Below are 26,524 nucleotides of genomic sequence, written 5' to 3'. Positions count from 1 at the left end.
GTGGCGCTGGCTACCGCCACCACACTCTGGTTTGAGGCCAGATACGGTCCTATTTGGGGCCCGTAGAGTTGTATTCCATAGTTCTCGACTGATGAAACCGTGAAGCCGTGGAGACGCGTGGGGGGTGAAATTGAGTGTATCTCGCTTCAGTGCTGATAAACTGCAACTAGGTTGCCCGGAGTGGGTAAATCTGGTTCCTGTCTCCCGATTACCTCTAGAACATGGCAGTTAAAGAAATAGCGTCGGACTTTGACGTCGGGTTGATCGTGGGCAATACGGGTAGACGCGCGCGTTCTATGTATCAGGATGCGGTACCCCGCGTCGGTTCTGAGAAAGGTGTGTTTGGAACGCCTGTTTAAACTGACGGGGACTGGGAGAAAGCCATACATAAAACTTCAATCTACAGGCTATTAAAGAATGCGAAAGTGGTGACTCTAAGCCAAGCAGCGATGGTTTATCCTCGAAAGACAGTACATGGGTGCCTGCCTGGGACATGAGGTGCCGTAGCCTAGTAATCTTAGTAAGGGGCGAGACATAATCTGGGTACGAGCGGAAGCATAGCAGAGAAACAGGCACGAGAAGCGGCTCCGTTGAACCCCGGCCAAAGTTCGCTTGTTTGTTGCTGATGGTTCGAAAGTGCATATGCACAAGCCAGAGCAAGTTCCGAATAACGCAATCCCCAATCACCGGCCATGCGCCGCCGACTACCGCGAGTGAGACTTCAACCTTAGCAGGTGCATGCGGTCCATGTTGTGTGAATTGAAAGCCGTGACACGAACAAGGACAGTATTGTCTTATAGCTGTGCTCAGGAATGGCTGACGGAAAAGTTGGTCGACACGTAGATGCCAGCGTTAGGGTCGCGCGTGAGCTTCCTCTCGGACCCGCCGTCGTCGTCGTTGCTGCCCGTCTCCTGTTGTTAGAGGGTCCTGGTTAGCAGCGTCTCTCTCCCCTCCCTCCCTCCCCCCCCTTGTCCCCCCTTGTCTGAAAGTATGGCGGGGATCTTGCACGTACGAGTTCAATCCAAGTGTTGTTGTCCTTGTGACTCTTGTGGCTCTTTTTCCCCGTTGCGGTGGCAAAGTACTTCGACTTGGAGCCGGTAATGTCGGCGGTTCCCTCGGTGCGACTCCCGGATTGGGTTGTCTTCCGCCTCCAGCGGAGGTAGAAGGGCCGGAGCATGGGAATGTTGATGCAGATGCCCACAAGCATGAGCTCGATGGTGCACAGCATGAATGTCATGAGCGAGGTGCCGGTCAGGTTCCCCACCAGGTCGATGACAAAGATCTGCCAGAAACGAACGATGCCAATGAGGACGCAGCTGTGATTCTCCATGTTAGCTTGGCCCGACCCCAAGGAAGGGTGCTTATGCTCCGGTTGGAATTCGTGGGCCCGGGGGAAGAAGGCAAGACTTACGCGAAACCAATGGCAAAGCAGGAGATGACGGCAAACTTCTCGGTCTTGCGCATCTGCAGGCTCCAGATGGTTCGGATGGGCAGGATGATGATCATCAGGTCAGTGAGGACGTTGGTCATGATGACGCACTTGAGGACGAGGATCTGGTCCATGCAGTGGCCGACACGGTCAACGGTCCACTGCTGCTTGATCGGGTCGCAGAGGAAGATGAAGATGAAGGTGAAGATGAGGCCCCAGGCCGCGACGATGGCGCCGAAGGTGTAGATCCATATCTTGAGCGAAACCCCAAATGCCCGGTAGTAGAAGCACAACTGGCTGAGCTTGAAGCATGCGAGAGTCCAGATGTAGATCAGCACGAAGATAAAGGTGATCTGGGCATCTTTAGCTTCGTGTCCGGAGGTTGTGCTTGTTGTTGGTATCGGCATCCGGGTGTTGGCGTGGAAACCGTGGTGGTGGTCCATACCTTCAAGATGAACTCCAAATTGCCGGCAACTAAAAGCGCGCATCAGCTACCGACGCACCATCCTAGCTTTCCAAGTCCAATGGCGGGAGCGGATTAAGGAGACTCACGCGCCGGGAACAGAGGTGACGTCTGGTCAAAATCGTGACCGACTCCGGATGTGAATACTACAAGGTTGTCAGCATTTCCCTCGAGACATCTACATGCCCATTTCTCAAAGTCATCTTACCTGCCACGTTCATGCCAATGGTGCTGGCCGACAAGACCTGGTTTCCCCCCAGGGAAAGTTTGTCAGTTCAACCGGGCGCGGCCGCCGAGGGAACGCATGGTGACGTACGAAACCGACCAAAGACAGGATGTCATCGGGCCCAATTCCCACTCCCCGTATCCTACCGAGAAATCGCATGAAAACGATGACGCCCAAGACCACACCTAGGAAGGAGATGCCGATGAGCGAGTCGCGGGCGCTCCTAACCATGGGAATATCCACTCGCGCCATGGTGAATGAGGGAGAGGGCGTCCGTCAGCCGTCGTCTGTTGCTCAGAACAAGGGAACGTCCACGTCCGGTAAAGGTAGATCGAGAATGAGAGACAAAACGAGCGTGAGAAGAAAGAGAAGGCAGACGGAAGTTGAGAAATAAGGACAGGCTGACGGGGGCGATCGAGGCAAGAAAAGAAGGGTGTGTCACAGCGTCGAAATCATCCTCACAAAAAGAGGCCTCTGACGGTCTGCGAACATGTATCCCGGCCTTGTCAATCTCTGACCCCTAACTATAACTACTTCCCCTTGTTAAACTTCAGTTTTCCCCACGGGATGGAGTCTTGATTTAGGTAATGCTCTATGCTTTCTTTGCTTTGTCTCTGTTCTGTGTCCTGTCTTCTATCTCCTCTTTGCTCAAGGGATCAACAATAGGTAAGTGAGCCGAATGGTGGCGTCGTACTTTGTAGGGGGGAAGACCCGAGCGAAGAACCTCCCTGGACGAGTGCCGTTCCCTGAGCCCTTCCTGAACCCTTGCCGTGCTTTCTCGGGACTAACGTTAGCTCGAAACTCGGATTCTTCCCCGGAAATGTCAGACTACACCTATTCCAGGAAAACTCTAGTTACTAGTTACTTAGAATGGTACGTATGCTTGGCACATAACTAATGTCATCGTTGACTAAGTAACTCGCCAAAATAATTTTTTTTCCTCCCATGGGTGGATGTAAGCGTCTCCGGAAATTTAACTACCAACGATGGCGGTTTAGCTTAATTCCCCACGGCCCACGCGAGGATATCCATCTTGGGAGTGGTGGAAATAGTGATCCACAGGACTTAGCAAAATAACTACGGATAGTTTCCGTCGGCCGCGGAAACGGGCCGTTCTGGCTAGCCTGCCGGATTTCCACGTTGGGCATAACTAGCTGAGACCAGCGGTGCTAATGCTAACTTATCCAGTAGCCGGCACTAGTGTGTATATACGCAGTATGCAGGACAAACACCGGAGTCGTGTACGAAGAAGTATCGTGTCGCGTCCAACAGACTCTCAAAGAGATTGCAGTGTAGTTAGCTGCAAAGGGGGGAAACCCGTTGGCCGTGGCTTTCGCGCAGAAAATGATCGGCGATTCCAGACAGAGCCTGGGGAACTTTTGGCCCCTGACAGGGGTGCATTTTGGTCAAGTTATCCATGGTCTCGGTATCCCTGCGTGTCGGGTGCACCGTTGCGCCGGGTTCGACGTTTTGCTGTTGAGGCGGTACACTACGGATTACACTCCGCAGTATGCACAATACACCACTCCGGAGATGGAGTTCGATATCAGTCGCTCTGCGACCCGTTCTAAATGCTCTGTAAAAGGAACGTAACTGCCGGCTCGATAACCTTGATCATATGATGGCAACACGGGTTGAGCCTTCGAACAATGACTTATCTCGATGAGGAAGCCAGTGCTGTCGATGTGCGAAAAGAAGAGAAAAAACAAACGAATAACTTACCCTGAAACGCGTATGTTTACGGAATCGTATACTTGCAGTAGCGCAGCAGTGGTCGGATTAGTGTTATGTTACGTGTAATTAGTGGAGAGGTCCATGCTCCACCCGACTGCTGATGTTGTGACGAGCAGGTGCCCCCCACGGATTGCTGAAAAAAAAAAAAAAAAAAAAAGCCCGCTTCGGGTCGCCCACGTTTTTTGCCATCTTTTCGGAAGCAGTTCCACGAGCTCGTTGTTGCACAACCGCAGCGCCACAGTGCTTCATCGACTTTCAGCATCTGCACGAGTAGTATCCGTACGATAGTGTATGTAGTTATGTACGGATTACATATGCACATACGTATACATCCGTACACCGAGGAGCCTCACTTGTCCGGCAACCGGCGTGGATCGGCGGGCCCAGAGCCCGCTAACACACGGGAACTTTGAAAATGGAATGGACTCAAGGTGCGGCTTCGACCATCTCCTTGCACCGCTGATGGAGTCGTACTAACGTTAGTGTGACGGTATTAACTATATCTACTAGCATGTGTAAGTACTAGAGCCCGCTAATGACAACTAACCAATCCCCGCGCGCTAGTCTCAATAAGGTTTTTGTCATTCCCATTTTGAAGACACCAAAGCTCTCGTGGCAAAGGTGTGGAACTTGCTGGGCGTCTCACCTTAGGATTGGTCAGTTGATGGACAGCTCCTCATGCCGGCACGCATTGTCGAAATGCCGGAGTGTTGATCGAACCGCGAGCGAGCGGTTGCCGCTGCCTCACCGCCTCCTGAGCCAAGTCGTCTACAAGTAGTTAGACAGAGATATCATCCTGAAGCGTCTTTCTCTTGGCCAGTGTTACACTGATCCAACGTTCGTGGCCCTTCGGCTGAATTCTTCATGCAAGCGCGGTCCATTGCGAGCTCATGGACTCATAAGAGCCGCTCGACAGCCGCGGTTTGTGTCCAAACTCACAACATCGCCTACCTACTAGTACGCAGTACAGAGTAATCCGTACTGAGCATTACGCTAGTGCAAAGGCTGCATAAGGCGGTATTCAGAGAACAGCATGCTGCACACAGGCGGGGGCCGCTAAAGGTGCTACACTACACTCCTGTACTAGTAGTAGGACGCAGCAGGGTAGGGATCGAGCGCTGCTCCACCTCTCCCCGCCGCACCTCTATCTATTCTGGGAATAATGCGGACGACTCTCACCTCGGTGGCAGGTCTATTCGCAGCGATCCGCCCCCGAGAGACCGGAGAGAGAGGCGGCCAGCGACGCATCGCTGACGGGAGCTACATCTTGGCCAATTCCACGCTGCTCTTCCAGTTAAAGAGCCCTCGGCACCTGTCCCTTCGTGCCTGAAGTTCCCTCTCAGTCAGCTCTTCCTCGAGCCGAAATCGACCGTGCCGACCTTTCGAGTCTAATCAAACCCCCCCCTTTTTCCACGTCCGCCCCCGCGGCTGGCTCACTTCCAAGGAACGTTGTCGCTCTGCGGAACACACCAGCCACCATGGACACTCTACCACGGCCAACCTCAGTTGTGGACATCATCCGGGACGCCCTGTCGCTGCGCGGCCTGGCGGCCCTCGTCTTGCTGTGGATTGTCTACCGGATCGCCGTGGCGCTGTACAATATCTCACCGTTCCACCCGCTTTCGCGCTTCCCCGGCCCCAAGATCGCAGCGGCGAGTTACCTGTACGAAGCCTACTACGACTGGATCCTGGTGGGACGGTACGGCAAGGTGATCAAGCGCATGCATGACAAATATGGTGCGTCGGGCCCAAGTCCAACGAGAGGGAAGGAGGAAGAGAGAGAGAGAAAGAGAGAGAGAGAGAGGAAGAGGGCGGGGGGAGTAGAGCAAATTTAGGCTGACAAGAGAGTGCGGCAGGCCCCATCGTGAGGATTAACCCGGACGAGCTCCACTGCTCCGACCCGTACTTTACCGACCAGATCTACGCCGGGCCGGGCCGGATCCGCGACAAGTGGCAACACCAGCTCAACACGGGCGGCGCCGGCCCGGTATCGGTGACGGGCTTTTCGACGGTGCCGCACGAGCTACACCGGATGCGCAAGGGTGCCATCTCGCGCTTCTTCTCGCGCAACCAGATGCTCAAGCTCGAGGGCGAGGTCCTCGACATGGCGCAGATGGTGGCCGACAAGATGCTCTCCTGGGCCGGCAAGGGGCCCTTCGACGTCAAGGAGGCCTTCAACTGCTTCACCGCCGACGTCATCTCGCAGTACGCCTTCGGCGAGCCCATGGGCTTCGTCGCCCAGGAGGGCTGGGAGCCCAACTTTGCCACCTGGGTCAAGTCCTTCCTCCGGAGCGCCTACATGATGCGTCACAACGTCGTCGCCCGCAAGCTGGCCCAGGCGATGCCCATGATGGCCGACTACCTCGGCGAGGACGTCAAGACGGTCATGCGGCAGATGAATGTCGTGATCCCCGGCTACATCCGGGCCGCCATCAGCAACCCGGAGAAGGGCCGCGTCTTTGCCGAGCTGGTCCAGTCCGACCTGCTGCCCGAGGAGGAGAAGACCATGTACCGTCTCTCCGGCGAGGGCTTCAACTTTTTGCTCGCCGGAACCGAGACCACCGCGGTAAGTCTCTCTCTCTCTCTCTCTCACTCTCTCTCTCTCTCTTTTTTTTTTTTTTTTTTTTTTTTTTTTTTTGTTCTCGTTCCAGAAGCTGACACGCTGGGTGATGCGATACCGATAATCAGGCCACGCTCACCGTCATCACGTACTACCTCCTCTCCCAGCCAGAGATGTACAAGCGCCTGATGGAGGACCTCGAGGGCCTGGAGCCGGCCAAGCTCAAGTGGACCGAGCTGGAGCAGCGACCGTACCTGTGGGCCGTCGTGCACGAGTCGCTGCGCGTCATGCCGGGCGTCTCGCACCGCTCAGCCCGCATCGCCCGCGACGAGGACCTCGTCTACCGCACCCGCGACGGCAAGAAGGAGTGGGTCATCCCCCGCGGCACCCCGATCGGCATGACCTCCATGATCAACCACTGGGACCCGGAGCTCTTCCCGGATCCGGACGAGTTCAAGCCCGAGCGCTGGCTCGTCGACGGCCAGCCGAACCACAAGCTGCAGAAGTTCCTCATCGCCTTTGGCAAGGGAAGCCGGTCCTGCATCGGCGAGAAGTAAGTTTGCTGCTGTTCGAACCAACAAGAACCTTCTACATCCTCTCTTTTTTGTCTCATGCTGACGCTCGGCGTGTTCTCTCTCTCTCCCTTTTAGCCTGGCGTACTGCGAGGTCTACCTCATGGCAGCCATCATGGCCATCCGCGTCCTCCCCCGCGCGAAGCTGCACGAGACCACGGTGGAGGATATCTCGTATGACCACGACATGATCGTCGTTCAGACCAAGAAAGGGTCCATCTCTGTTCGCATCAAGATCGAGTGAAGGGGGAGAGAGGGTGTAGGAAGGATTACCGGGCCTTTTTGCATCGGTTGCGGGCAGAGTAGCCAGGCCCGCTCAGGGAGTGCTTGGAAACAGAAAATGGACCTGCAGATACCCAAGGTTCCTAGCAAGGGTTCGTGTCATTTGTGGAAAACTACCTTAACTGATCATTACATGACTCTACCTTAGTACGTAATTAGGGGATAATACTCTCCGTACCTGCGTTAGCACCTGGAGCTTCACTTGGTTGTGGAATCAATTGGTGCTCAATGATACTTGGGCTGGATTGGATATGACGAGTTCCTAAGTGCGCCATTGTCGAGCAGATGTGGACCTTGTGATATATATGTTCATGTCACACCCATTTGAACTGCTCCTCGGTTCTAAAAGGTGAAGGTTGAGTGCCTCAAAAGGGCTAGGAGAGGGGAAGATATCAGTAGCGCTTCACCCACGCTGGCCCCCACCCCCCTCCCCTGAAGCGTCCGCGACCGAGGCTCCATGAGTAAGTGTCTGTCGAGAGGAACATGCGGAGAAACACAACTTCCACCCACTCCATTGAGCTGTTCAAGCCATGTTTTACTGACCAAATCGTCTCGTCTTCTTCTTTACCTCCTCAGATGAGGCTCTCCACACCTCTGCCCCTCGCCTGCACCCGGGCGCACTCGAAGACCATGGAACGAGGTCCAGGACCCAAGGCCGTGTCGGGTCACCGATTACAGTCCAAAGGGGCCGACTCCTCGTTGCGTCGGAATTTCGATAACGAAGAATCAGGGATAGGTTTCTTGGCACATCCGCAAGCCCTTGAATGGTTGACACTGCGCCGAGCATTGCCCGATCTGACTGTAATCCGTCGACTTGTATTAATTAGTCACAATGAGGAAGTGTCGGAGCTCCCGAGTACAGCCTACGAAAAAAAAAAAAAAAATATCCACGTGACGCTCTGTCTTCTCACTTAGCGGACAATGATCTGGTGGCGCTCGGCGGCGGGCAATGAGCTAAAGAGGATGCGGGCGTCCTTCGCAGAAGGGAAGGACGCGGCGTCTGCACGGATAGTCGTGACGAAGCAGTAATTACAGGAGCAGTTGTGGAATTGCTTGTTTAGCGCGACTACACGTCGGTTAAAGAGACATCGATGAGAGAAAACGAGAAACATTAATTATAAATAATTAGCATTGTATAAGACGATCTAACTCCCCTGATTAGGACTTTCATAACGGGGTCTCCGTCGACCGGGAGGTAACCGGCCTTGCACGCCTCCAAGTGTGGTGCATCGGCATGACCCGGTTTCTCAACCACTCCGGAACTGCTCTGTAAACTGAAGACGAATTCCGCGGCCTAATAGGTGTCTCACGGTAACCAATTTGACCTCTCACGACTTCAGACCAACTCAACATGAGGTGAGGCTCACGCTGTAGGCTTTTCAAGGAGATCCATCTCAGTAACAAGAACCCAACGAAAGTTCTTCGTTTCGAGACCGGGGGCAAGCGGCCCATTTTTTGCTAACATTCAAGGTACCACATCAGAGGGTTCGAGTCCGAACTGGGGCTCCCAAGAAGAAAACTGCCTACTAAAAAGTGCTGGCTATTACGGTCTCATAGCTGGCGGTTGGCAGCCGAGAGCCACTGCTGGAGCAGGCGATTCGCCAGACGAGGCAAATCGCGGTACTTCTTGTCGTCGTACGTCTCGTCGATGGCCGCCACCAGCCGCCTCGCCTTGGCGATGGCCAGCCTCTTGCTGGCCAGCGTGCCCACGGTCTTGAGGAATTCGTCCGCCTCCTTGGCCAGCTTGCTCCGTTTCTCCCTCACTGCCGCGTCATCCGTCCTCTCGGCCTCGCAGAGCGCGCAGTTGCATTCGAAACCCCACGTGGTCATCAAAGCCTCCCGCCTCCCCTCGTAGTCCCCGGTCACGTCGTAGCTCTGCACCAGCTCCTCCCCGGCGGCAATGTCCCGGAGCGCGCGGACCACGATCAGGTCGCCGATGAACTCGCGCTCCGTGTTGGGGACGCAAGAGTGGTTAAAGTAGGCGGCGCGGATCCACAGCCCCGCAGCGCCGCCGCTGCCGCCGCCGCCGCCGCCTCCCTGTCCCGGGCCTCCCCCGCGGCCGTCCCCGCTGTCGACGCCGAACCCGTTCCTGGCGACGATGTCGTGCACGCGGAACACGTCCACGACCGGGCCGTCCTCCGTCTCCCGCACTCCCTTGGCCTCGCCGCCGTCCCAGTCGCCGTACAGGTCCATCAGGTCCCCGATCAGCGACGGGTTCTTGACCGCCCGCTCCACCACCACCCGCTCCAGCCCGACCGGCGCCACGCGGATCCGGCCGTCCCGCACGTCGTACGTGACGACCGCCAGCGCGCCGTCTTGCGGGCGCCGCACGACCGCGAACGCCTTCTCGCACATGACCACCTCCCCGGCCTTGATCGCCCGCGTGGCAAACAGGCCCCGGCCCTTCCCCGGACTGTCCCGCACCTCGGTCGGCCCGGGCCAGGACGCCGCGTCGGTGCCCCGGTACGGCTGGCTGCCGCCGCGGCCGCCTGAGGCGGCGGAAGCGGCGGCGGCGGCGGCGGCGGCGGCGGCGGAGGCGGTGCGGAGGCGGGCGAGGTCGGGCGCGGCCGAGTCGTTCTGCTCGCGCAGGCGGGCGTCGCAGCGCGCCAGGTTGGCCGCCGCGCCCTTGTCCTGCGGCATCAGGCGCAGCTGGCGCCCGAACAGGTCGCGGGCCTCGGCGAAGCGCGCCAGGCTGTAGGCGGCGGTGGCGGCGCGGAAGTAGCACTTGGCGTTGAGCTCGGCGACGCGCGCGTCGTCGTCGTCGGCGGCGGCCTCCGCCGCCTCGTTCTTCTGCTGCTCCTCCCCTCCTCCCCCTTCCCCTTCCTCTCCGGTCGGGATGAGCGCGGCCAGAGCATCCGACCTGGCCTCGTCAAACTGCCCGAGCAGCAGGTTCACATGTGCGCGGTTACGGTGCAGGTCCCGGGTGAGGTCCGCGGTGGGGAGGCGCGCGGCGAGGGCCAGGCCGGCCGTGTAAGATGCGTGGGCGAGGGGGAGGTCGTTTTTGCCGAGCGCCGTGTTGCCCTTCTGCTTGTGGGCGAGCGCTCGCTTCTCGATCTCGTCTGGAGAGAGGTCGGGGGGCAGGGCGGGTTGATCCTTGCCGGCGTCGTGGAGGACGACAAGGTCGGAAGGATGGTCGATGCGGAGGGTCGGCTCGCCCTCCTCGGTGAGCGTAAAGTAGGGTTCCTTGATGATAAAGGTCGATGCCGACTCGAGGACGTCTTTGCCGTGCAGCGTCTTGTGCAGGACAATTTCCAACCGCTCCGTCTCCTCGGCGTCGTCCTGTACCATAGTCCACGACCTCGACGCCAGCGTGACGACCGGACTGGCCCGCTTGACGGACAGCTGGCGCCCGCGGTGGTGAGTTTCGAGGGTGAGGTCGGCCAGCTTCATCGGCTGCAACTCCTTGAGCGGAGCGGTGCAGGGCGGGTATGGCTGCCCGACGGCGAGGGCGGGAATGCTCTCCTTAGACTGATCCATGGACATGCTGCCCATGTCGGCCATCAGCGCGGCCCCGGTCGCCTGGCTGATGGCGTCCTTTGCCTGCCTCGGTTCGCGGGCATGGCCGCGGAGTTCCGTCCGCTTCTTGACGTTTTCCTTTACTGTCGTTTGAATGCGTTGTACTTCTTGCTCGGTCAGGTAGACGGTATTGCCGTCCGCTCCGGGGGCCATTTTTATATTTTCTTCTTCTTAGACCTGGACCTAGACGCCTAATTGTCGCCGGAATCCTAACGGCCCACGATATTTTGGTAGTACCAAACAGGCATGTGGTCAAGGCGCGTGTTGGAAATACGTGGAAAAAATTGTGGCTTGCTTAATATCCATGGAAGCGCCGCCCAACATATGACCGAAAGAGGCAGTAAGAAGCAAAGGTAAAAATGGACCAACTAAACTTGAAAGGGTAACGTTATCTAGATTCTTCTGCAAGAGGGGTCCCCGCCGAAAAATTGGGGAGTGCGGCCGCGCGGGGCAGCTGCAAGGCGGGGTCACTTCTGAGCCTCCAGAACTTTCACGTCGTGAACTCTCTGAAGGTAGAGAAGGTTTTGCAGCCGAGAAGCTGCTTTGACTGATGACCAGCCGGTTTAGCTGCTAGCGTGGAAACTTACCTCAGGAACTTTTCAGCTACATCTTACGATGAAGGAACTTCGACTCGCATCTTACGGCCAACAAAGTGATGAGAAGGCCGGCGGTGCTGCGATATCGCAAGTGGCTGTGGAATCTGTGATTGAGTTTGAATGAGGAAGCTAAGCAGGTCCGAGCACTTTTTGAATTCTATTTAAATGTGCTTTGTATGGGCGTGCTTGCAGTGGGTGGAATATACATCCGTACAGAGTACTAATTACGGAGGAAAATACCGGGAAAATCAATGCCCAGAGACTGACGGACCCGCCTAAAACAAACCACTTCTTGTCACCCCACATCAGCATCATGATGTAATTGCAGTCCAGATGTTCCCGCGAGCCCAGTCCAGGCACATTCAACGGTCATTTGAACAAAGCATGTGTAGTATTTATCGTGATTTTTTTTTCGCACTCATGTTCAACTTAGGCAAGGGATCGACTATTATATACCGTGCTCAGTTACCTGTTCTCCACCGCCTCGGGTGATTGCATATTATCATAGCACCCCAACAAACATATTATATCAGCTTGCAGGAGCCTGCAGATTCGTGGAAAAACAACCTCTTGATGCTACACCGATAATGGTCACAACAAACTCTGATCTTTCTCCTGTCGGGAACCTCCTCCGCACTGTTTCTTCATCTTTGACGAACCCTCTGACCGTTATCACCAACAGAATGACAACCCCCCTTTTCCCGTCAACGAAGCCCACTTGGGCGGCGTCCCGACTCCGATTCCCGACACGCCCCTGACCATCATCTTCCTCGTCCTTTTTACCCTCGCCCTCGTCCTCTCCATCACCTTCTACCAGCTCGACCGCACCCGCCTCGGTCCCGACGACGACCCCGACGATCACCGCCACTCCACCCTCTCCCACCGGCTGGTGCCCCCTCCTCTCCTCCCCGCCCTGCGTGCAGGATTCATCCTCACCCGGCTGGCCGCGCTGGCCACCTGGCTCGCATGGACCTACCACCCGGGGACCCGCGACCTCGAGATCGCGTCGACCATCCTGGCGCCCGCGGGCACCGTGCTGCCGCTGATCGCCAACGTGCTGCTGGCCCGCCGCTTCCTGCGCGACTACGCCGCCTTCGGCCCGCACCCGGCCGTCGCGCGCTCCGCCCGCGGCGCCGTCTTCTGCGCCATCGCCGCCCTCGTCATGGCCGTCAGCACCCACGCCGACTCGTACTTCACCCGCGCGCCCGAGGAGCTCGACCGCGGCCGCTCCGTCCGGCTCGCCGCCGAGTGCATCCGCCTCGCCGTCGCCGTGCTGGCCCCGCTGGCTGTCCTCGCCGGCGGCTGGGGCTTGCCGGCCCGGGAGGAGGTCGAGCGCGACAAGCCCCGGTTTGCGGGGAGGGCGGCCATGATCTGCGGGGTTGGGGTGCTCCTGACGCTGCAGCAGGGGTTCAGGACGGGTGTCGCGTTCGAGGGGAGGGGTCCGGAGAACCGAGCGTGGTTCCTGCACAAAGCGGCGTACTACTGCTTCGTGGACCTGATCGACCTGGCCATCGTGTGCTGGTTCTTGGTCGCGAGAATGGATCCACGGTTCAGGCTGAGACGCCCGACTGCGCTCATGAAGGATGCGGAGTCGCCGGATGGTGCGGGGACGATGTTGGTGCCGGCGAGGTCCGAGAGCTGGCGGGATCGCGTGAATACCGAGATGGAGGTCTTTGGGGACAGTAATTAGATGACGACAGCCAGCATCAACGGGGTTAATTAGTACTTGTTGATATCAAACATCTATATATCGTATTAAACAGTAATCAATCACCTGTTAATTATAGCCATTGCTACCGAGAATTGATGTATCATCCCTTGACGATAATTATCACCTCCAGGAGCGCAAGTAACTAGTAATTACACATATCTTACAATTCAATTAATTTACATCCGAATCCACCCGCGCTGTGGCAGTTTCGAGCCCCTACCAACCCTCGTCGGGTACCTTGATCGGCAGCCGAAGCGTCCTCATCCCCGACTCGTCCGCCCTGGGCAACTGCCCGGCGCGGATATTCACCTGCAGACTCTCGTGCAGCAGCCGTGGCGCCCCCAGGACCTTGTCCCTGGCGTTCCTCATCTGCACAAACTCGTCCTCGGTAACCCCGTCCCTGACATGCTTGTTCCTTGCTCGGTGCTCGCCGACCGTAGTCCCCGGCTCCGGCGCCCTCTCCCCCTCGGGGGGATAGTCGTGCCCAACCCACACCTTGACATGGTCCGGCAGCGAGAGCAGCTTCCTCGCTGACTGATACAGCGCCCGCGCGCTCCCGCCGGGGAAATCGCACCGCGCCGTCCCCAGCGCGGGGTGGAACAGCGAGTCGCCGCAAAAGACGTTGTCTAAAAAGGTTTTGTCAGCATCCCCTGTCCCATGCTTCACTAACCCCAAGGAAAGAAAGAAAAAAAAAGAGAGAGAGAGAGGGAGAGAGAGGATTGAGGGAAAAATATCGAATAATGGCAGAATAAAGACAGAAAGAAGGAAGGAAAAAAGAGGATGGGAAAGAAAAACATGGAAGAGGAGAACTCACCTCCGATCCGATACCCGACGTGGTCCGGCGTGTGCCCGGGCAGATGCATGACTTGCCCGGGCAGCTGGCCAATCCAGAAGACCTGGTCGTCGTCCAGGAGGAGGTCGAACGCGCCGTCGTACTCGTCGCTGGCGACGCCGTACCGCTTCCCAAACAGGCCCTGCACCTCGCCGATGCGGCGGCCGATGCCCACCGCCGGCGCCGCCCCCGTGCGGCCGGCTCGTCCCCCTTGCCCTTGCAGGGCGGCGAGCCGTCGCCGGAGGTAGAAGGCCGCGGTCAGGTGGTCCGCGTGCGCGTGGGTCTCGAGCACGTGCGTGACGGTGTAACCCTCGGAGCGGATGAGGTCCAGGAGGGCGTCGGCGGCGGTGGTGGAGATGGCGCGCGTGGTCTTGTCGTAGTCCAGCACGGGGTCGATGACGACCGCGGCGCGGGTCGCCGGGTCGGCCACGATGTACTGCCAGGTCGACGTCTGCGGCTCGAAGATGCTGTGGATTCGCGGTTCTTGCGCTTGTGGCGTCGTCGTGTCGGTGGTGTTTGTTGTTGTTGTTGTTGTTGTGGTGGTGGTGGTGGTGGTGGTGGTGGTGGTGGTGGTGTACCCGCGACTAGGCATTGCTATGGCCTTGGCATTGTTGAAGGCCGGGAGAGAGTTCCCTCCAGGCTTCGCGCATGGCCTCGGGAGCCGCTGAATGGTTGAGGTTCTGCATTCGCCGCCATGAGCTCGTTGATGAAGCCGGCGAACTTTGCCAGCCTGGAAACCAGGTTCTATACCCGTAAAAGGTCGATTCGTGGCGAAAGGCGTCCGGAGACCGCTAGAGCACCAACATCGTGCATCGAGGTACGCAGTCCGCGGCAACCCGTTCATCTTGAATCTTGGATTGGATTTCCAGGATTTCTCTTAGTTGAGACGAGATCGCGTTCACATCTTGATGAGAGCTAATTGGCAAGACAGCCGGCATCGACACGGATATTTCAAGATCGAGAGATCCAAGCACCAAGTGGTCATGAGCTATCTTGGGTCTTCTCGGCATCGCGGGCTCCACAGCAGTAGCATGACTTAGGTCGGCGTCCCTCTCTTCGGCCTGTCCCGGGGAATCAGATCGCTCTCGCCACCTCTGACCGAGATCCGCTCCGAGAGCCGCCATTGTGGGTTATTAACTGACCGTAGCCCGCAACTACCCGAGACCGAGAGTGTAGTGGACTGGGCCCACCAGGGCTCCAGCCCTACCGAGGTTGCAGCCACCCACATCTTCCTACAGGTTAGCTCTGGACGCCTCCGTCCTTCTTCCTCAAGAACCATCGCCAACCACGTAGCAGAGATACGAAGATCGTCAGTTCTATCCGCGTATCCACCTGCAAGAGGTTATAAGCCCTCTACTGGAGGCTCCTGCAGTTGGCTTCTTCTTTTTAACTATAGCTACCCGAACAATAATAACCATTCGGCTCTAGAGGCTCCTATAGTCATTCGAATCTATTGGACTATAGCTACCTCTAACCCAAACTACTAAAACCAAAGCGGTTTAATCGCTAGCCAGAATTGTAGTAACAGAACTAGTAAACCTATTAGCAAATTTATCTATAAATCAAGCTTCCTTCCGCTACTCATTTCTTCGCGGATTACTCTCCTTCTTTAGAACCTCTGCTAATCGCTTAAATCTACAGACCTTGGCCTTTGGTAGCTAGATTCTAAAGGTCCTGGTCATTTCTATCTATAAGAGCGATAACCAAGTCAAGATTCTATTCTATCGAGGAAACCACTAAATCTATCAAGATTTAGTAATTCTAACTACTCTAACCTATAGAAGTTATCAAGTGTAAGACCTATAAGCCCTTAAAGACGTTTCCTTATACGAATAGGCCTACTACCTAAGGGTAAATGGTATTTACTATCTAAGAGAAATAGGCAAGGTAGCGAGACTCTAAGGGAAAGATTCTTTAGTAATTACCTATATAATAACTATAATATATCGTTAGCTCTATTTAATAACCTTATCCTTAAGGACAAAGAAGAAGAAGACGATAAGGTAGAGATACTCTAGTAATAAGATATACAAGAGGAGGAATAACTTAGAGGAAACAATATCTAAACTAACTACTAAGACCTCTTATAATAGATGGTTACCCTATAGGAAGTAGTAGACCACCGTTAGAGAGAGTAAGATATAATCTTTATAAAATACCTACAAACCATTTCTAATAACGGCACTCTTATCTTTCTAGAAAAGAGGTCCTTTATACCCCTTCCTACCCTTAATAATAAGGATGATTTAGAAATATAGGACGGCTAACTACGGTTATTACTAGCGCTATATAACCTCTTCCGTTATCTCGAAACCGATATCCCTAAGCTAGACAAGGATGATATTATTACCTATAGTATATAGAAGGCAGACCGATCTAATATCTTCCGACTTATTACTATATCCTTGAGGAAGTTAGATGTCTGGTCGTATATAATACGTATTAGCTAGAACCTAGAAGTTGTTAATCCCTATACTATATACCTAAAGGTCTTCTAGGTACTCTAATATAGTATTATCTATATAACCTAGATGTTGGTTAAGGAGTATATAGGGATTAGTCTATCTAAATTCGATACTATAGACTAGTATATTAATCGGCTCTATATTATCTATTAATGACTATATAATATAGGCATTGTCTTCCTACCGGTAGCTAAGATCTACTATATCTTAATATCTATCAAGGAGATCTATCTTAATCTATTTTAATAGAATATCCGGAAGATAGAAGATAAATCCCTTACTTAGGAGGACCTTATTAGGGATATAACTAAGACCTATATTGACTAGGATATAAGGAGGAACCTGATCAATATTAATATTACTAGCACTAATAATAATAATGGCAAGAAAACGGATAATTACTCTACCCTACTATCTAATAGGAAGAAGTCATCCTACCCTAGGATCAAGTGCTAGGATTATAACAAACGTTTCTATAATAAAGTTAAGCACTATAAGTATAGCTTATACTATAATCCTAAGAATATCTGTTAAGGTTATAACCTAGAGAAGGTATTAGATACCTAGCTAAAGAAAGCTTACTACCTGGCTAAGAAGAATATACCATTATCTATAGCGATACTATACCCGAATTTAGGGGTTGCAAATCTAGTAACATCTGCTATATATAGTATCTTCTATTCTACTAACTTTATATCTGTTTGACTGTCCTTATTACTATAACTAATAGTATCGTCTTTCTTATCAACTTCTAGAACCCGGTAGTAAGCGGTTAATATAGTTAAAAACATTATCTATTACGACTTGGCCGTAATTAATATAGTTTTTAACGATATCAAGTAGTTTACTAAGCTCTACTGTCTACCTAAACCAAGTGTATATCTCTCCTTATCTAGCGATGTTACCAAAGCTAAGGAGATAGGTATCATTACCTACTAGATAGTTCTTTAAAATAGTATAATAGCTACAGTTAAAATCTAAGAGGCACTCTATAATCCTACGTCCCTAGCCAATTTGATTAGTACTAGGAAACTGATCAACGACGATATCTTCTAGAACTAGGTAGATTATACCCTATATATAGGTAAATCTAGCCAGGTTATTACTAAACTTAAATGACTTAGTAATGTCTTCGTCATCTATAATACCAAACTAACTATACTAGCTACCACTATCGCCAAGGCACCTACCCTAGCTAGAGCTATCTTTACTTCTATTAACTACTATATTATATATCGCCGCCTAATATACGTAGGCAAGGCTACTATTAAAGCCGCCTATAAGGACGCCGGTATTGACCTAACCGATAAGGACGCCGACACCTTCTACAAACCCTATATTATAGGGAAGGTAACAGATAAACTAGGTAAACGTGCCCTAACCTAGGTAATAAGACCATTCTACTTCGTCTATATAGATATCGTTACCTATAAAACTCCTAGCCATCTAGATTATAAGTATAGCCTCTATATTATTAACGTCTAGTTAAACTACTACTAGATCAAATTTAGCTATACTAAGTTAGACATATTTAATAGGCTAAAGGACTAGATTATCTAGATATATAACTAAACAGGTAGATATATCTAGATGCTTAGACTCGACAGTAGTACGGAATTTAGCCAATCTAGTAAGGACTTCCGTCATAGTAAACTAGCCGTATTTATAGATGCTAAAGGTATCACTATCTTAAAGACCACTCCTTCGAGTCCCTAGCAGAACGGCAAAGCTAAATATATAGCTATAGATATCATCTAGAAGGCTAGAACTATAATGATCGCTTACCAAATCCCAGAATTCCTTTGGCCGTTTGTCGTCAATATTATAATTATTATTACTAATCTTCTTCTAACTAGGGCTAACCTAGGTAATAAGAGGCCCTATAAGCTGTTTACAACTATATTTAATATACCAGAGGAGGCTTATAAGCTATACATCCGACATCTATATATCTACTTCTACTACGTATATTACTATATTAAACTAGACAAATAGGACAAGGCTAATAAGTTCGGTCTACGAGTAGAAAAGGGGAGACTCATTAGATATATAGATATCTATAGCAAGATTTACTAGGTTTAGAACCTACGGACTAGAGCCATCGTCAGGGTTAGCGCTATCAAGTTTAACGAGGGAGATAACTACTATAAGGATAAGGATATTGATCCTCCTAAGCATAAAGTAGTATTTACAGATACTACTATCAAAGAAGACGAGAGCTCCCTAGAACTCTACTATACAGTTGCCTTCTAGCTACCGAAAGATTTTCAAACTTAGCTAAGTTTATTAGTAACTACTAACTTAAAACTAGTATCCTAATCTTCCTTAGGACTAACTAGTATATCAAATATAAACTATAGGGTAGAGATACCTATATCTATCTAATAAGATCTTATAGTATAGAAGTAGCTAGAAACGCTAGTTCAACTAGCAAATTAGCTAGAAATACCGATACCCTAGTTAATTCTATCTCTTATACTAACGACTAAAGATCAGGATAAATTTATCTCTTTTATAGACAAGGGTATCTAAGAAATCTAATAAGAGGAAGCCTCTATACTACGTGACTACCTACTAGCACCGTATACTACCTACTCCCTATAGATAGAAGAAGTAATAGGGGGGGGGAGGCTAATAGGGGGGGGGAGGCTATAGAGACAACGGACATCCCGTTTTAGGGATATATCCTAGTCCGGCTTCTATATAAAAATAAATAAGGGGAAGCTTCCTAGTTAGTTCCTTACCTACCACTTAGATAACTAGAGGCTAGCTAAATCCGTCGTCTTTATAACTACCCCTATTAGCGTTAAATATAATATATCTATTAGCTAGAATCTATTAGTTCTAAAGAACTATCGCGAAGCTAGACGTAAGGCTAACTTCGAAGATTAGTAGCTCCTAGCGATGATCAAATAGGACTAGAGTCTTTAGGAGAAGGAAGTCTATAAGCTTATTAACAAACGCCCTAATATATATATCTTACCTAGTAAGTAGGTATATAACGAAAAGACTAATCTATCTACTGGCCAGAAGACTGCCTAGGCTAGATAGGTTATCTATAGTAACTTTGATAAAGGATCCTAGAAATCTTAAGATATATACGCTATAATCGTTAATAGTATAACGGTTAAGATCTTCTTTACTATCGTTATAGTTAAAGATCTAGAGTACTTATAATTTGACTTTAAAACTATATTCCTTAATATACCAATTCTAGATAGGGTAAAATACTATATTAAACTACCCCCTAGATTAGATAAGCTATCTAGCAAAGTCTATAGGCTAAAGAAGGCACTCTATAGACTATATCAAAGTCTACTATACTAGTTCCTAGTAATTAAACTAGTACTTAAAGAACTTAGATTCGAATTAATCCCTTCTGACCTCTATCTCTTTCGCTATAGAGATATAGGTATACTACTTATCCTATACGTTAACGACCTCCTTATCGCCACAAAAGATAGCTCTACTATTAACGGAATTTGTAACTATCTAAAGGATAGATATAATCTTAAGAAGCTTGGCGAAGTCAAACGATTCCTAGGACTAGATATCTTATAGGATAGGGCAAATAAGAAGATCTTCCTATTATAAGAGATATATATTACCACTTTACTATACAAATATAGAATAGAAGGTATCAATCTAGCTAAGACTCCCTAGCGTTCGAAGTTCGAATTGCTATATATCTAGAGTAAACTAGAAGATAAGAAGGATTAGTATTCTACCTAGACTAGCTAACTAAACTAGCTAGCCTATAATACTTAGATCGATATTATATATACTATCTCCCGTCTCTGTAAAGCTAATAACGGCCTATCATAGGAGTATCTAGACGCTCTTTAGTATCTATATTACTACTTAGCTAGCACCTGTTCCTACGGTATTAAACTCGGTAGCAATATAAAGATTAATGACTTAAAACTAACTACCTTTACGGATACCTCCTAGGCAGATAACCCCCTATACTAGTATTCTATAGGTACCTATATCGTCTTTCTGGCTAGTAGACTAGTACTATAGAAAATGAAGAAGTAGACGTTTATTATACTTAGTACTACCAAAGTAGAGTTTACTAACCTCACTCTGACTATATATTTATTATAGTAGGTTAGCTAAATCCTATAGGAATATAGCTATCTATAGCTAACTACGCTAATTATCTTTATTAATAGCAAAAACATATATACTAACGTAATAAACCCGTTAAACACTAGATATATATAGGCTATTAATATTTAGTATAAGTAGATTATCAAGAGGTATAAGGAAGGCCGTTTTATACTAAAGTATATAGCTAACACTAAGATGGCTATAGATAGGCTGACCAAGCCACTAGAAAGAGAGAAATATACCTACTTCTTATAGTTACTAGGGATAACGGAAAGACACGTCCCCTAGGCGGTTTAAGCCATAGTAGGCAGATAGGACTGATAGATAACCACCTCAATTTGTATCTAGATTACTACTTTAGGTAGAAGGATCAGGCAGCGATATAGCTATCTATGGGGGGGTGTGGTAGACTAGGCCCACCAGGGCTCCAGCCCTACCGAGGTTGCAGCCACCTACATCTTCCTGTAGGTTGGCTCTGGACGCCTCCGTCCTTCTTCCTCAAGAACCATCGCCAACCACGTAGCAGAGATACGAAGATCGTCAGTTCTATCCGCGCATCCACCTGCAAGAGAGAGAGACGACATCGTCAACGCACAGAAGCGCTGTTCGGCACAGATGCACCTGCCTGAACGAAAATGACCAGAATACCTCTCTCTAGCACTCTGACTCTGGTTTAGAAGGCGACAAAAGCGCACATCTACTGTACTAGGCACCTTTCAATCCTTCAAGCCACCCACTGCAACAGACTCTCCAAAGCTTACCGGAGCTCACCACTGCGTTCGGCAGATGGTGATTGGGAGCAGGGAAAAAGGGGTCTGTAAATGGGAATTCCACGGGCACAAAAAGAAGGGCTTTCTACAGCCACGCAAGTGGGCAGGTACGCACACCCAGTTACATAATTACACCACATAATTAGCTGCACCACAGAGTTGTAGAGTAGTACTCCGTAGCTCTAATCATTTGTAAACTTTGAGACTGTGGATTCCTTTGAGAGTCCGCTAATCGATCCAAGGCAGCGTGGCATCATTGCTTGTTTGACTACAGGTCCAGCGCTAACGGAAACAACTGGCAACTGCTTCTACCAACAGAAGGTAAATAGAAGCAAGCAATGACCAGTCATTGGGGGGCAAGATCCTCCGCTACCAGAGAGCGTCGTCTAACAGTTGATTCAATCATGGGCAATTTTGCTGTGAAGACTCCGAAATCCCTGCGTGGCGATGGGGCGCAAACTGGACGACGTACCTCTCTTCTCTCCCTTGGGGTATGTAGTTAGTAATTAGTGGATCTCGCGTAATTAAAATTCCCAGCTGCATGTGAAGCATTTAATTATCTACAATTTGGGAAACCCTTGAATTATCAATCGATTGCCAACCCGACGGAATTCATACCTACGGAATTCATTCCCAACCCAAAGGTCCGCAAGGGAAACGGTGTAAAACTAGAACAATGGCGACACTCGGGTCCCTCTTCGTGGTTCCTCACAGGACCAACCGACGTGTTTGCATCTTTCGTACAGACTCTTGGCCTAGCAACCGGTAACCGCGTCAATCATGTCATTCACAAAATGCCTTATACCTTATCACTGGCATTTCCACGGGAATCGGGATGAGTTCGCGTACACACGGTTTCACCATGCTACACGGGTCGGTGGCTGTTCAACCAAATCAAGGAAACTGACAAGGGGGATGCGCATGATCAGTTCGAGTTCCTCCAGCAATATTCCAGCGACCCAAACAACACCGTATTCTGGATCGTGCGGGATAAAACAGGAACGTTTGAGAAGGTGTCCAAGGATTCCGACCCGAATGGGCGCCGCCACATCCACATTCTGTAAGCCGACCTGATTGATCACGCCTCCCATTTATGCTGGCCGCATTCCCGACACTTAGTATCATGCCCAGTGCTGGAAGAACTTGACAGGTGACTGCCACCGAGACCGCGAAGATCACCGGCGGGTGCCTGGACTGATTAAGAGAGAATCAGACACTATACTGAGGGGATAGATGTCGGCCGAGTCAGGGACGCTGGCATACTTAAAGGGCAAGGAGGCTACTGCTTAGTCAGAACAGCTGTCTAGTCAGAAAAATGCAATTCGAAGACTTCGAATTTTATTATATTTTTGAGCGTTTTGGCGGCTGCTTGTAAGATTTGATGGATAGCTTAGGGGCGCCGGGCTCGGAAAGGGGCTCTGTACTGGGTTAGGGTTATATATGGGCACTTGAGTAGATTTGAGTTCAAGTCAACGCAAATATCGGTCACGTGTAGCAAAAGCAAAGAAAATATCGCTTCAAATTTGCGTTGTTTGCGTTGTTGAGAGCACTGCCTTACATACACAATTCGGAGACTTAATTGAATCTTTGTCCCAATGATCGCTAGAGACGAGAGCTCGGCGATTCATTAACGGTTTACGGATCCGTAATTACGTGATAAATCCGCTAGCGGGTACCGTACCATTTTTTAGCGAAGAGGAATATCTGAGACATTTTCGTGCTTGGCTTCTCGTGAATTGATGGGTGTTTTTGGATATTTGGATTACGCCTCGAAAACTTGGCGCTTTATTATCATGTTACCAGTTACGGTAGTGAAGCAGACAAATCACAGAGGTAGAACCAAACAAACCAATTGAGGAACAGCAGGAGACCACGGCTCATGTAGTGTAATTAACGCGCTGAAGGTCTGCAAAGGCAACTCCTGGAGTCCCTTGCTCGTGATTGTCTGGGGAAGACATTATTATCGTCGTTGCTTGGCATCAGCCAAAAGTCACGTTGCAGATAAGGAGCACCTTCTCTGTCAGCATTTTGGTCATTTGAATATTTCCTGTCATTTCCCTACGGCATCATCGGTCATAGAGATCCTGCCTTGTTTGTTCAAGCATCAGTAATTTCATTTACCTGCGAAAGATCTTGCTTAGCCAGGATGGGCTGCTAGGTACCCTATTGATAAACAGAGATTTGAACGGCCGCAATATGGAACTGCTAAACGCAGCAAACTTGCCCTGTAAGACGTGAAGCGACGCGTGTTTCGGGGGAAAAAGGACTAACAGCAGGATACTTGCCAGCCGACGAGGATTATGTATGTTTCCCATATGACAGCCCGAAGCGTCCTGGACCTGGCCTTCGGCTATCCTGGCCTTAATGCAGGGGGCCGTAAACGCGCTATTGTGGGCAAGTCGATGGGTCCCGTACGCGGGGAGGCGAGCAGAGAGCACGCATCGTCCACGTGTCGCAGAAGGACATGGAAATGCACTACTACCTCCTGGCCCGCTCCGCAACTAACTGCAAAGAAGAGTCCGAGGAGGATCTGGAATCCACCCGTCCAGTCTTACAGATCCCACTTGTGTGGTGCTCAGCCAACATCCAGGCCCGTCAACGGAACCTGCTGCAGCACTGAGAGTTCCCACCCTCCCTGTCGTGACCCCTTCTTCCCCTGCCTTAGAGGTAAGAAGGGAAAGGGCCAAGACCGCGGAACATGGTTGGCTGACTCCGGACATAACGTAGTCCAGCAAGCCGCTTGCCATTCGCTCGCCACTTTTTTTTTTTTTTTTGGGGGGGGGGGGGGGGGAACACCCGGCCGAACTGGGCAGCGTCCTGATGCGAACGGCGCTAGCCAAGAACACGGCCTCGGCCACGGCGCTGTTTAGCTCGATCCTCGCCCTGTCGTCGCTGCATCGCTACGACATCCACTCGCAGGCGGTCGAGCACAAGATCTCGGCAATCAAAGCCCTGGCAGCCGCGTCGAGCAACCCCCCGATGGATATCATTGAGGCTATGCAGCACGTTGCTGCAGGGATGCTGCTGTGTTCGTTCGAGGTCAGTCAGCCAACGTGGAGAACGATGCCGACCTGGCGGCCCTCCTGTACTGGGTCTACTACCACGACGTGCTCGCCCGCTTCGGCGCACGGCACTGGCACAGGAACCCCAAGGGCAGGCCATCCGCTTCATCTGACGTCGAGGCAGTCACGGGAAGTCTCCGTGCCAAGGTATGAACTTCTCCCCCCCTTTCCCGGCCCCGGCCCCTTTTGGAGGCTCGCCCAAGTAGGGGGCTGTTGGAATTTATTCCTTGTTCTGACGGGCGAGATTTTTTATTTTTGTTTCATGTACAGCCATCGAAATTAGCACCGCCCGCTCTGGATCTCATAGAGCTGCTGTCGGATGTCTGCGATGTCCTCTCGGACGGGCCCCCCAGGCCGGCGGGCCCAGAAGATGACGAGTACGCCAAGTCCTCCCTCAAGATACTCGAGTGGAGGATCAGGACCGCGCCGGCAGGGGACGCGGCCTTCGGTAGCGTAGACGCGGCGCTGGTCACGGAGGTGTACCGGCTGACCATGCTCGCGTACCTCCACCGGGTGACCGAGAACTCGCGCAGCCAGTGGTCGAGGACGCAGCAGTAAGTCGGACCCCCCATCAATGGAACACCCCATCAATGGAACACGCACCACGCCTACACCGCTTTTTCAACCCAACCACTTCAATCTACCATAACTTGCCCAACTTTTCTTCAAACCACTTCAAACTTCGTGGGTATATTTAACAGTCAAAGATGGCTTATACTGAAGAAGATTTACAGGATACGGTCGCAAAATACCACAATACCCGCTGTTCAATTCGTAGTATCAGCTAGGAATTCGGAATTCCAACTACTACCTTATTTAACCGTATTCGAGGCCGTCAACCACGTTCAATTATAGCTGAACCGCGTTAGTCTCTTAGTCGCGTATAGGAAGAATAGCTTACCTAATAGGTATTGATCTAAGTTGCCCTAGGTGTCCTACCAACCTATACGTAAATCAGGGAGTTCGCTAGCCGAATACTCTAGGTATAAGGAGCTAGCTATATAATAGTTAGAAAAGGCTAGATGACCTAGTTCCTTTATAGAAACCCTATCCTTCGAACCTAGTAAGCCTATAAGATAGATTTAGTCCGCGTTAATGGTGCTATTGACTTAGTTATACGTAGTTAGTAGCTATAGCTGAACATCCTAGCTATTAAGGATATTCTACTAGCTAACCGTTAGAATATAGATAAATATAGCATTATAGAAGGCTAGGGAACTAATAGGCTAGTAGTTAGAAGTGTTTAAATACGTATAATATAGTGAAAGGTTCCTAATTTGCGGGTATAGACTTCCTTCCTTAAGTATATCTTAGTAATAGGGATATTACTCCCTCTAGTTGTTATCTTCAAGGGTAAGAGTCTTTAATAATAGTAGTTTCCTCTTGATAAGACTAAATTAAAGGATTAGAAGTTTATAGCAACTAAAAAAGGCTAGACTAATAATGCTATTATATTAGAATGGCTATAAGAGGTGTTTATCCCCTATATATAGCTATAAGATCCTTTGTAATGACGACTCCTTATATTAGATAGTTATAATAGCTATATAACTAAGGATTTTATATAGGTATATTTTAAGAATAATATCTAGTTGCTCTTTTTACCTCTATATACCTTATATATCCTCTAACTGTTAGATTTGTTAGTCTTTTCCCCCCTAAAGTATATATACTGGAAGCTCCTTAACAATATAACTTCCTAGACCGATTCGACAGTTTTAGGCAAACAGTTAATGATCAAATGTATTATAAGGGCTTAGAAAGAGGCTATTACAACCTAGAACATCAAAGTAGGATAGAGGGTATTAGGGTTATAGCTAGTTTATATAGCTAAACCCCTAATAAGTAGACTTCTATTAGAAAATTCTAATAATATTATTATAGTATATAGCTATTAGTAGGTTAGATCCGATGGACCTACTAACAGGGATAATAAGCTAGGGGTTATAGATATATATTTAGATAGTATCCCTAAGTACCTCTAGCACTTAAAAGAATCAACGTATCTTATTACTACTTCTATAGACTATACTAGTTGGTCTAGGAGTACCGCCTATAACGCGATTACTATTATAGTATTGTATCTTATAGCTAGTCTAAGCTATAATCATTTATAGCCATCGAGCTATAGTAAGTAGTACCTATTACTAGTTCAAATCTATAATCTTTGTTACTATTTGTATTCGAACGCTA

At 50.4% G+C, this 26,524-nt stretch overlaps 8 protein-coding genes across 8 annotated transcripts; 5 read left to right on the top strand and 3 right to left on the bottom strand.

The window, feature by feature from the left end:
• Positions 1-931: 931 nt before the first annotated feature.
• Positions 932-2,349, bottom strand: P884DRAFT_195423 (uncharacterized protein; the record flags this gene model as incomplete). Its single annotated transcript, XM_069437906.1, has 6 exons — positions 932-1,316; positions 1,412-1,782; positions 1,875-1,903; positions 1,982-2,038; positions 2,101-2,137; positions 2,209-2,349. 6 exons carry the CDS (start codon positions 2,347-2,349, stop codon positions 932-934), a joined length of 1,020 nt encoding a protein of 339 aa, XP_069299740.1.
• Positions 2,350-4,378: 2,029 nt separating this feature from the next.
• Positions 4,379-4,809, top strand: P884DRAFT_320551 (uncharacterized protein). Its single transcript, XM_069445383.1, has one exon. It carries the CDS (start codon positions 4,388-4,390, stop codon positions 4,628-4,630), a length of 243 nt encoding a protein of 80 aa, XP_069299739.1. The 5' UTR covers positions 4,379-4,387; the 3' UTR covers positions 4,631-4,809.
• A 521-nt stretch (positions 4,810-5,330) lies between these two features.
• On the top strand, positions 5,331-5,806 carry P884DRAFT_195125 (uncharacterized protein; the record flags this gene model as incomplete). The annotated part of the gene is made up of 2 exons (XM_069437886.1): positions 5,331-5,589; positions 5,709-5,806. Coding segments are annotated over 2 exons (357 nt in total), but the record flags the coding sequence as incomplete, so codon positions are not given.
• Positions 5,807-5,884: 78 nt separating this feature from the next.
• P884DRAFT_195337 (cytochrome P450) lies at positions 5,885-7,228 on the top strand (the record flags this gene model as incomplete). Its single annotated transcript, XM_069437901.1, has 3 exons — positions 5,885-6,418; positions 6,541-6,965; positions 7,063-7,228. The coding sequence occupies 3 exons, from the start codon at positions 5,885-5,887 to the stop codon at positions 7,226-7,228; spliced, it is 1,125 nt and encodes a 374-aa protein (XP_069299737.1).
• A 1,146-nt stretch (positions 7,229-8,374) lies between these two features.
• P884DRAFT_219432 (uncharacterized protein) lies at positions 8,375-11,033 on the bottom strand. Its single transcript, XM_069439409.1, has 3 exons — positions 9,929-11,033; positions 9,691-9,755; positions 8,375-9,581 (listed from the first exon to the last, which is right to left on the bottom strand). The coding sequence occupies exons 1-3, from the start codon at positions 10,933-10,935 to the stop codon at positions 8,818-8,820; spliced, it is 1,836 nt and encodes a 611-aa protein (XP_069299736.1). The 5' UTR covers positions 10,936-11,033; the 3' UTR covers positions 8,375-8,817.
• Positions 11,034-11,397: 364 nt separating this feature from the next.
• P884DRAFT_283453 (uncharacterized protein) lies at positions 11,398-13,146 on the top strand (the record flags this gene model as incomplete). The annotated part of the gene is made up of 3 exons (XM_069443661.1): positions 11,398-11,484; positions 11,912-11,968; positions 12,061-13,146. 3 exons carry the CDS (start codon positions 11,398-11,400, stop codon positions 13,066-13,068), a joined length of 1,152 nt encoding a protein of 383 aa, XP_069299735.1. The 3' UTR covers positions 13,069-13,146.
• A 159-nt stretch (positions 13,147-13,305) lies between these two features.
• P884DRAFT_195088 (beta-lactamase-like protein) lies at positions 13,306-14,513 on the bottom strand (the record flags this gene model as incomplete). Its single annotated transcript, XM_069437882.1, has 2 exons — positions 13,306-13,715; positions 13,904-14,513. The coding sequence occupies 2 exons, from the start codon at positions 14,511-14,513 to the stop codon at positions 13,306-13,308; spliced, it is 1,020 nt and encodes a 339-aa protein (XP_069299734.1).
• Positions 14,514-23,465: 8,952 nt separating this feature from the next.
• Positions 23,466-24,638, top strand: P884DRAFT_267962 (uncharacterized protein; the record flags this gene model as incomplete). The annotated part of the gene is made up of 6 exons (XM_069442157.1): positions 23,466-23,496; positions 23,592-23,680; positions 23,935-23,936; positions 24,083-24,275; positions 24,314-24,478; positions 24,615-24,638. 6 exons carry the CDS (start codon positions 23,466-23,468, stop codon positions 24,636-24,638), a joined length of 504 nt encoding a protein of 167 aa, XP_069299733.1.
• Between the last annotated feature and the right edge of the window lie 1,886 nt (positions 24,639-26,524).

The sequence above is a fragment of the Thermothelomyces heterothallicus genome, assembly GCF_042370625.1.
Source record: "Thermothelomyces heterothallicus CBS 202.75 unplaced genomic scaffold P884_scaffold_5, whole genome shotgun sequence".
Lineage (NCBI taxonomy): Eukaryota > Fungi > Ascomycota > Sordariomycetes > Sordariales > Chaetomiaceae > Thermothelomyces > Thermothelomyces heterothallicus.
The sequence above is the reverse complement of the archived record's forward strand: the minus strand, read 5'-3'. Positions and strand labels throughout refer to the sequence as shown.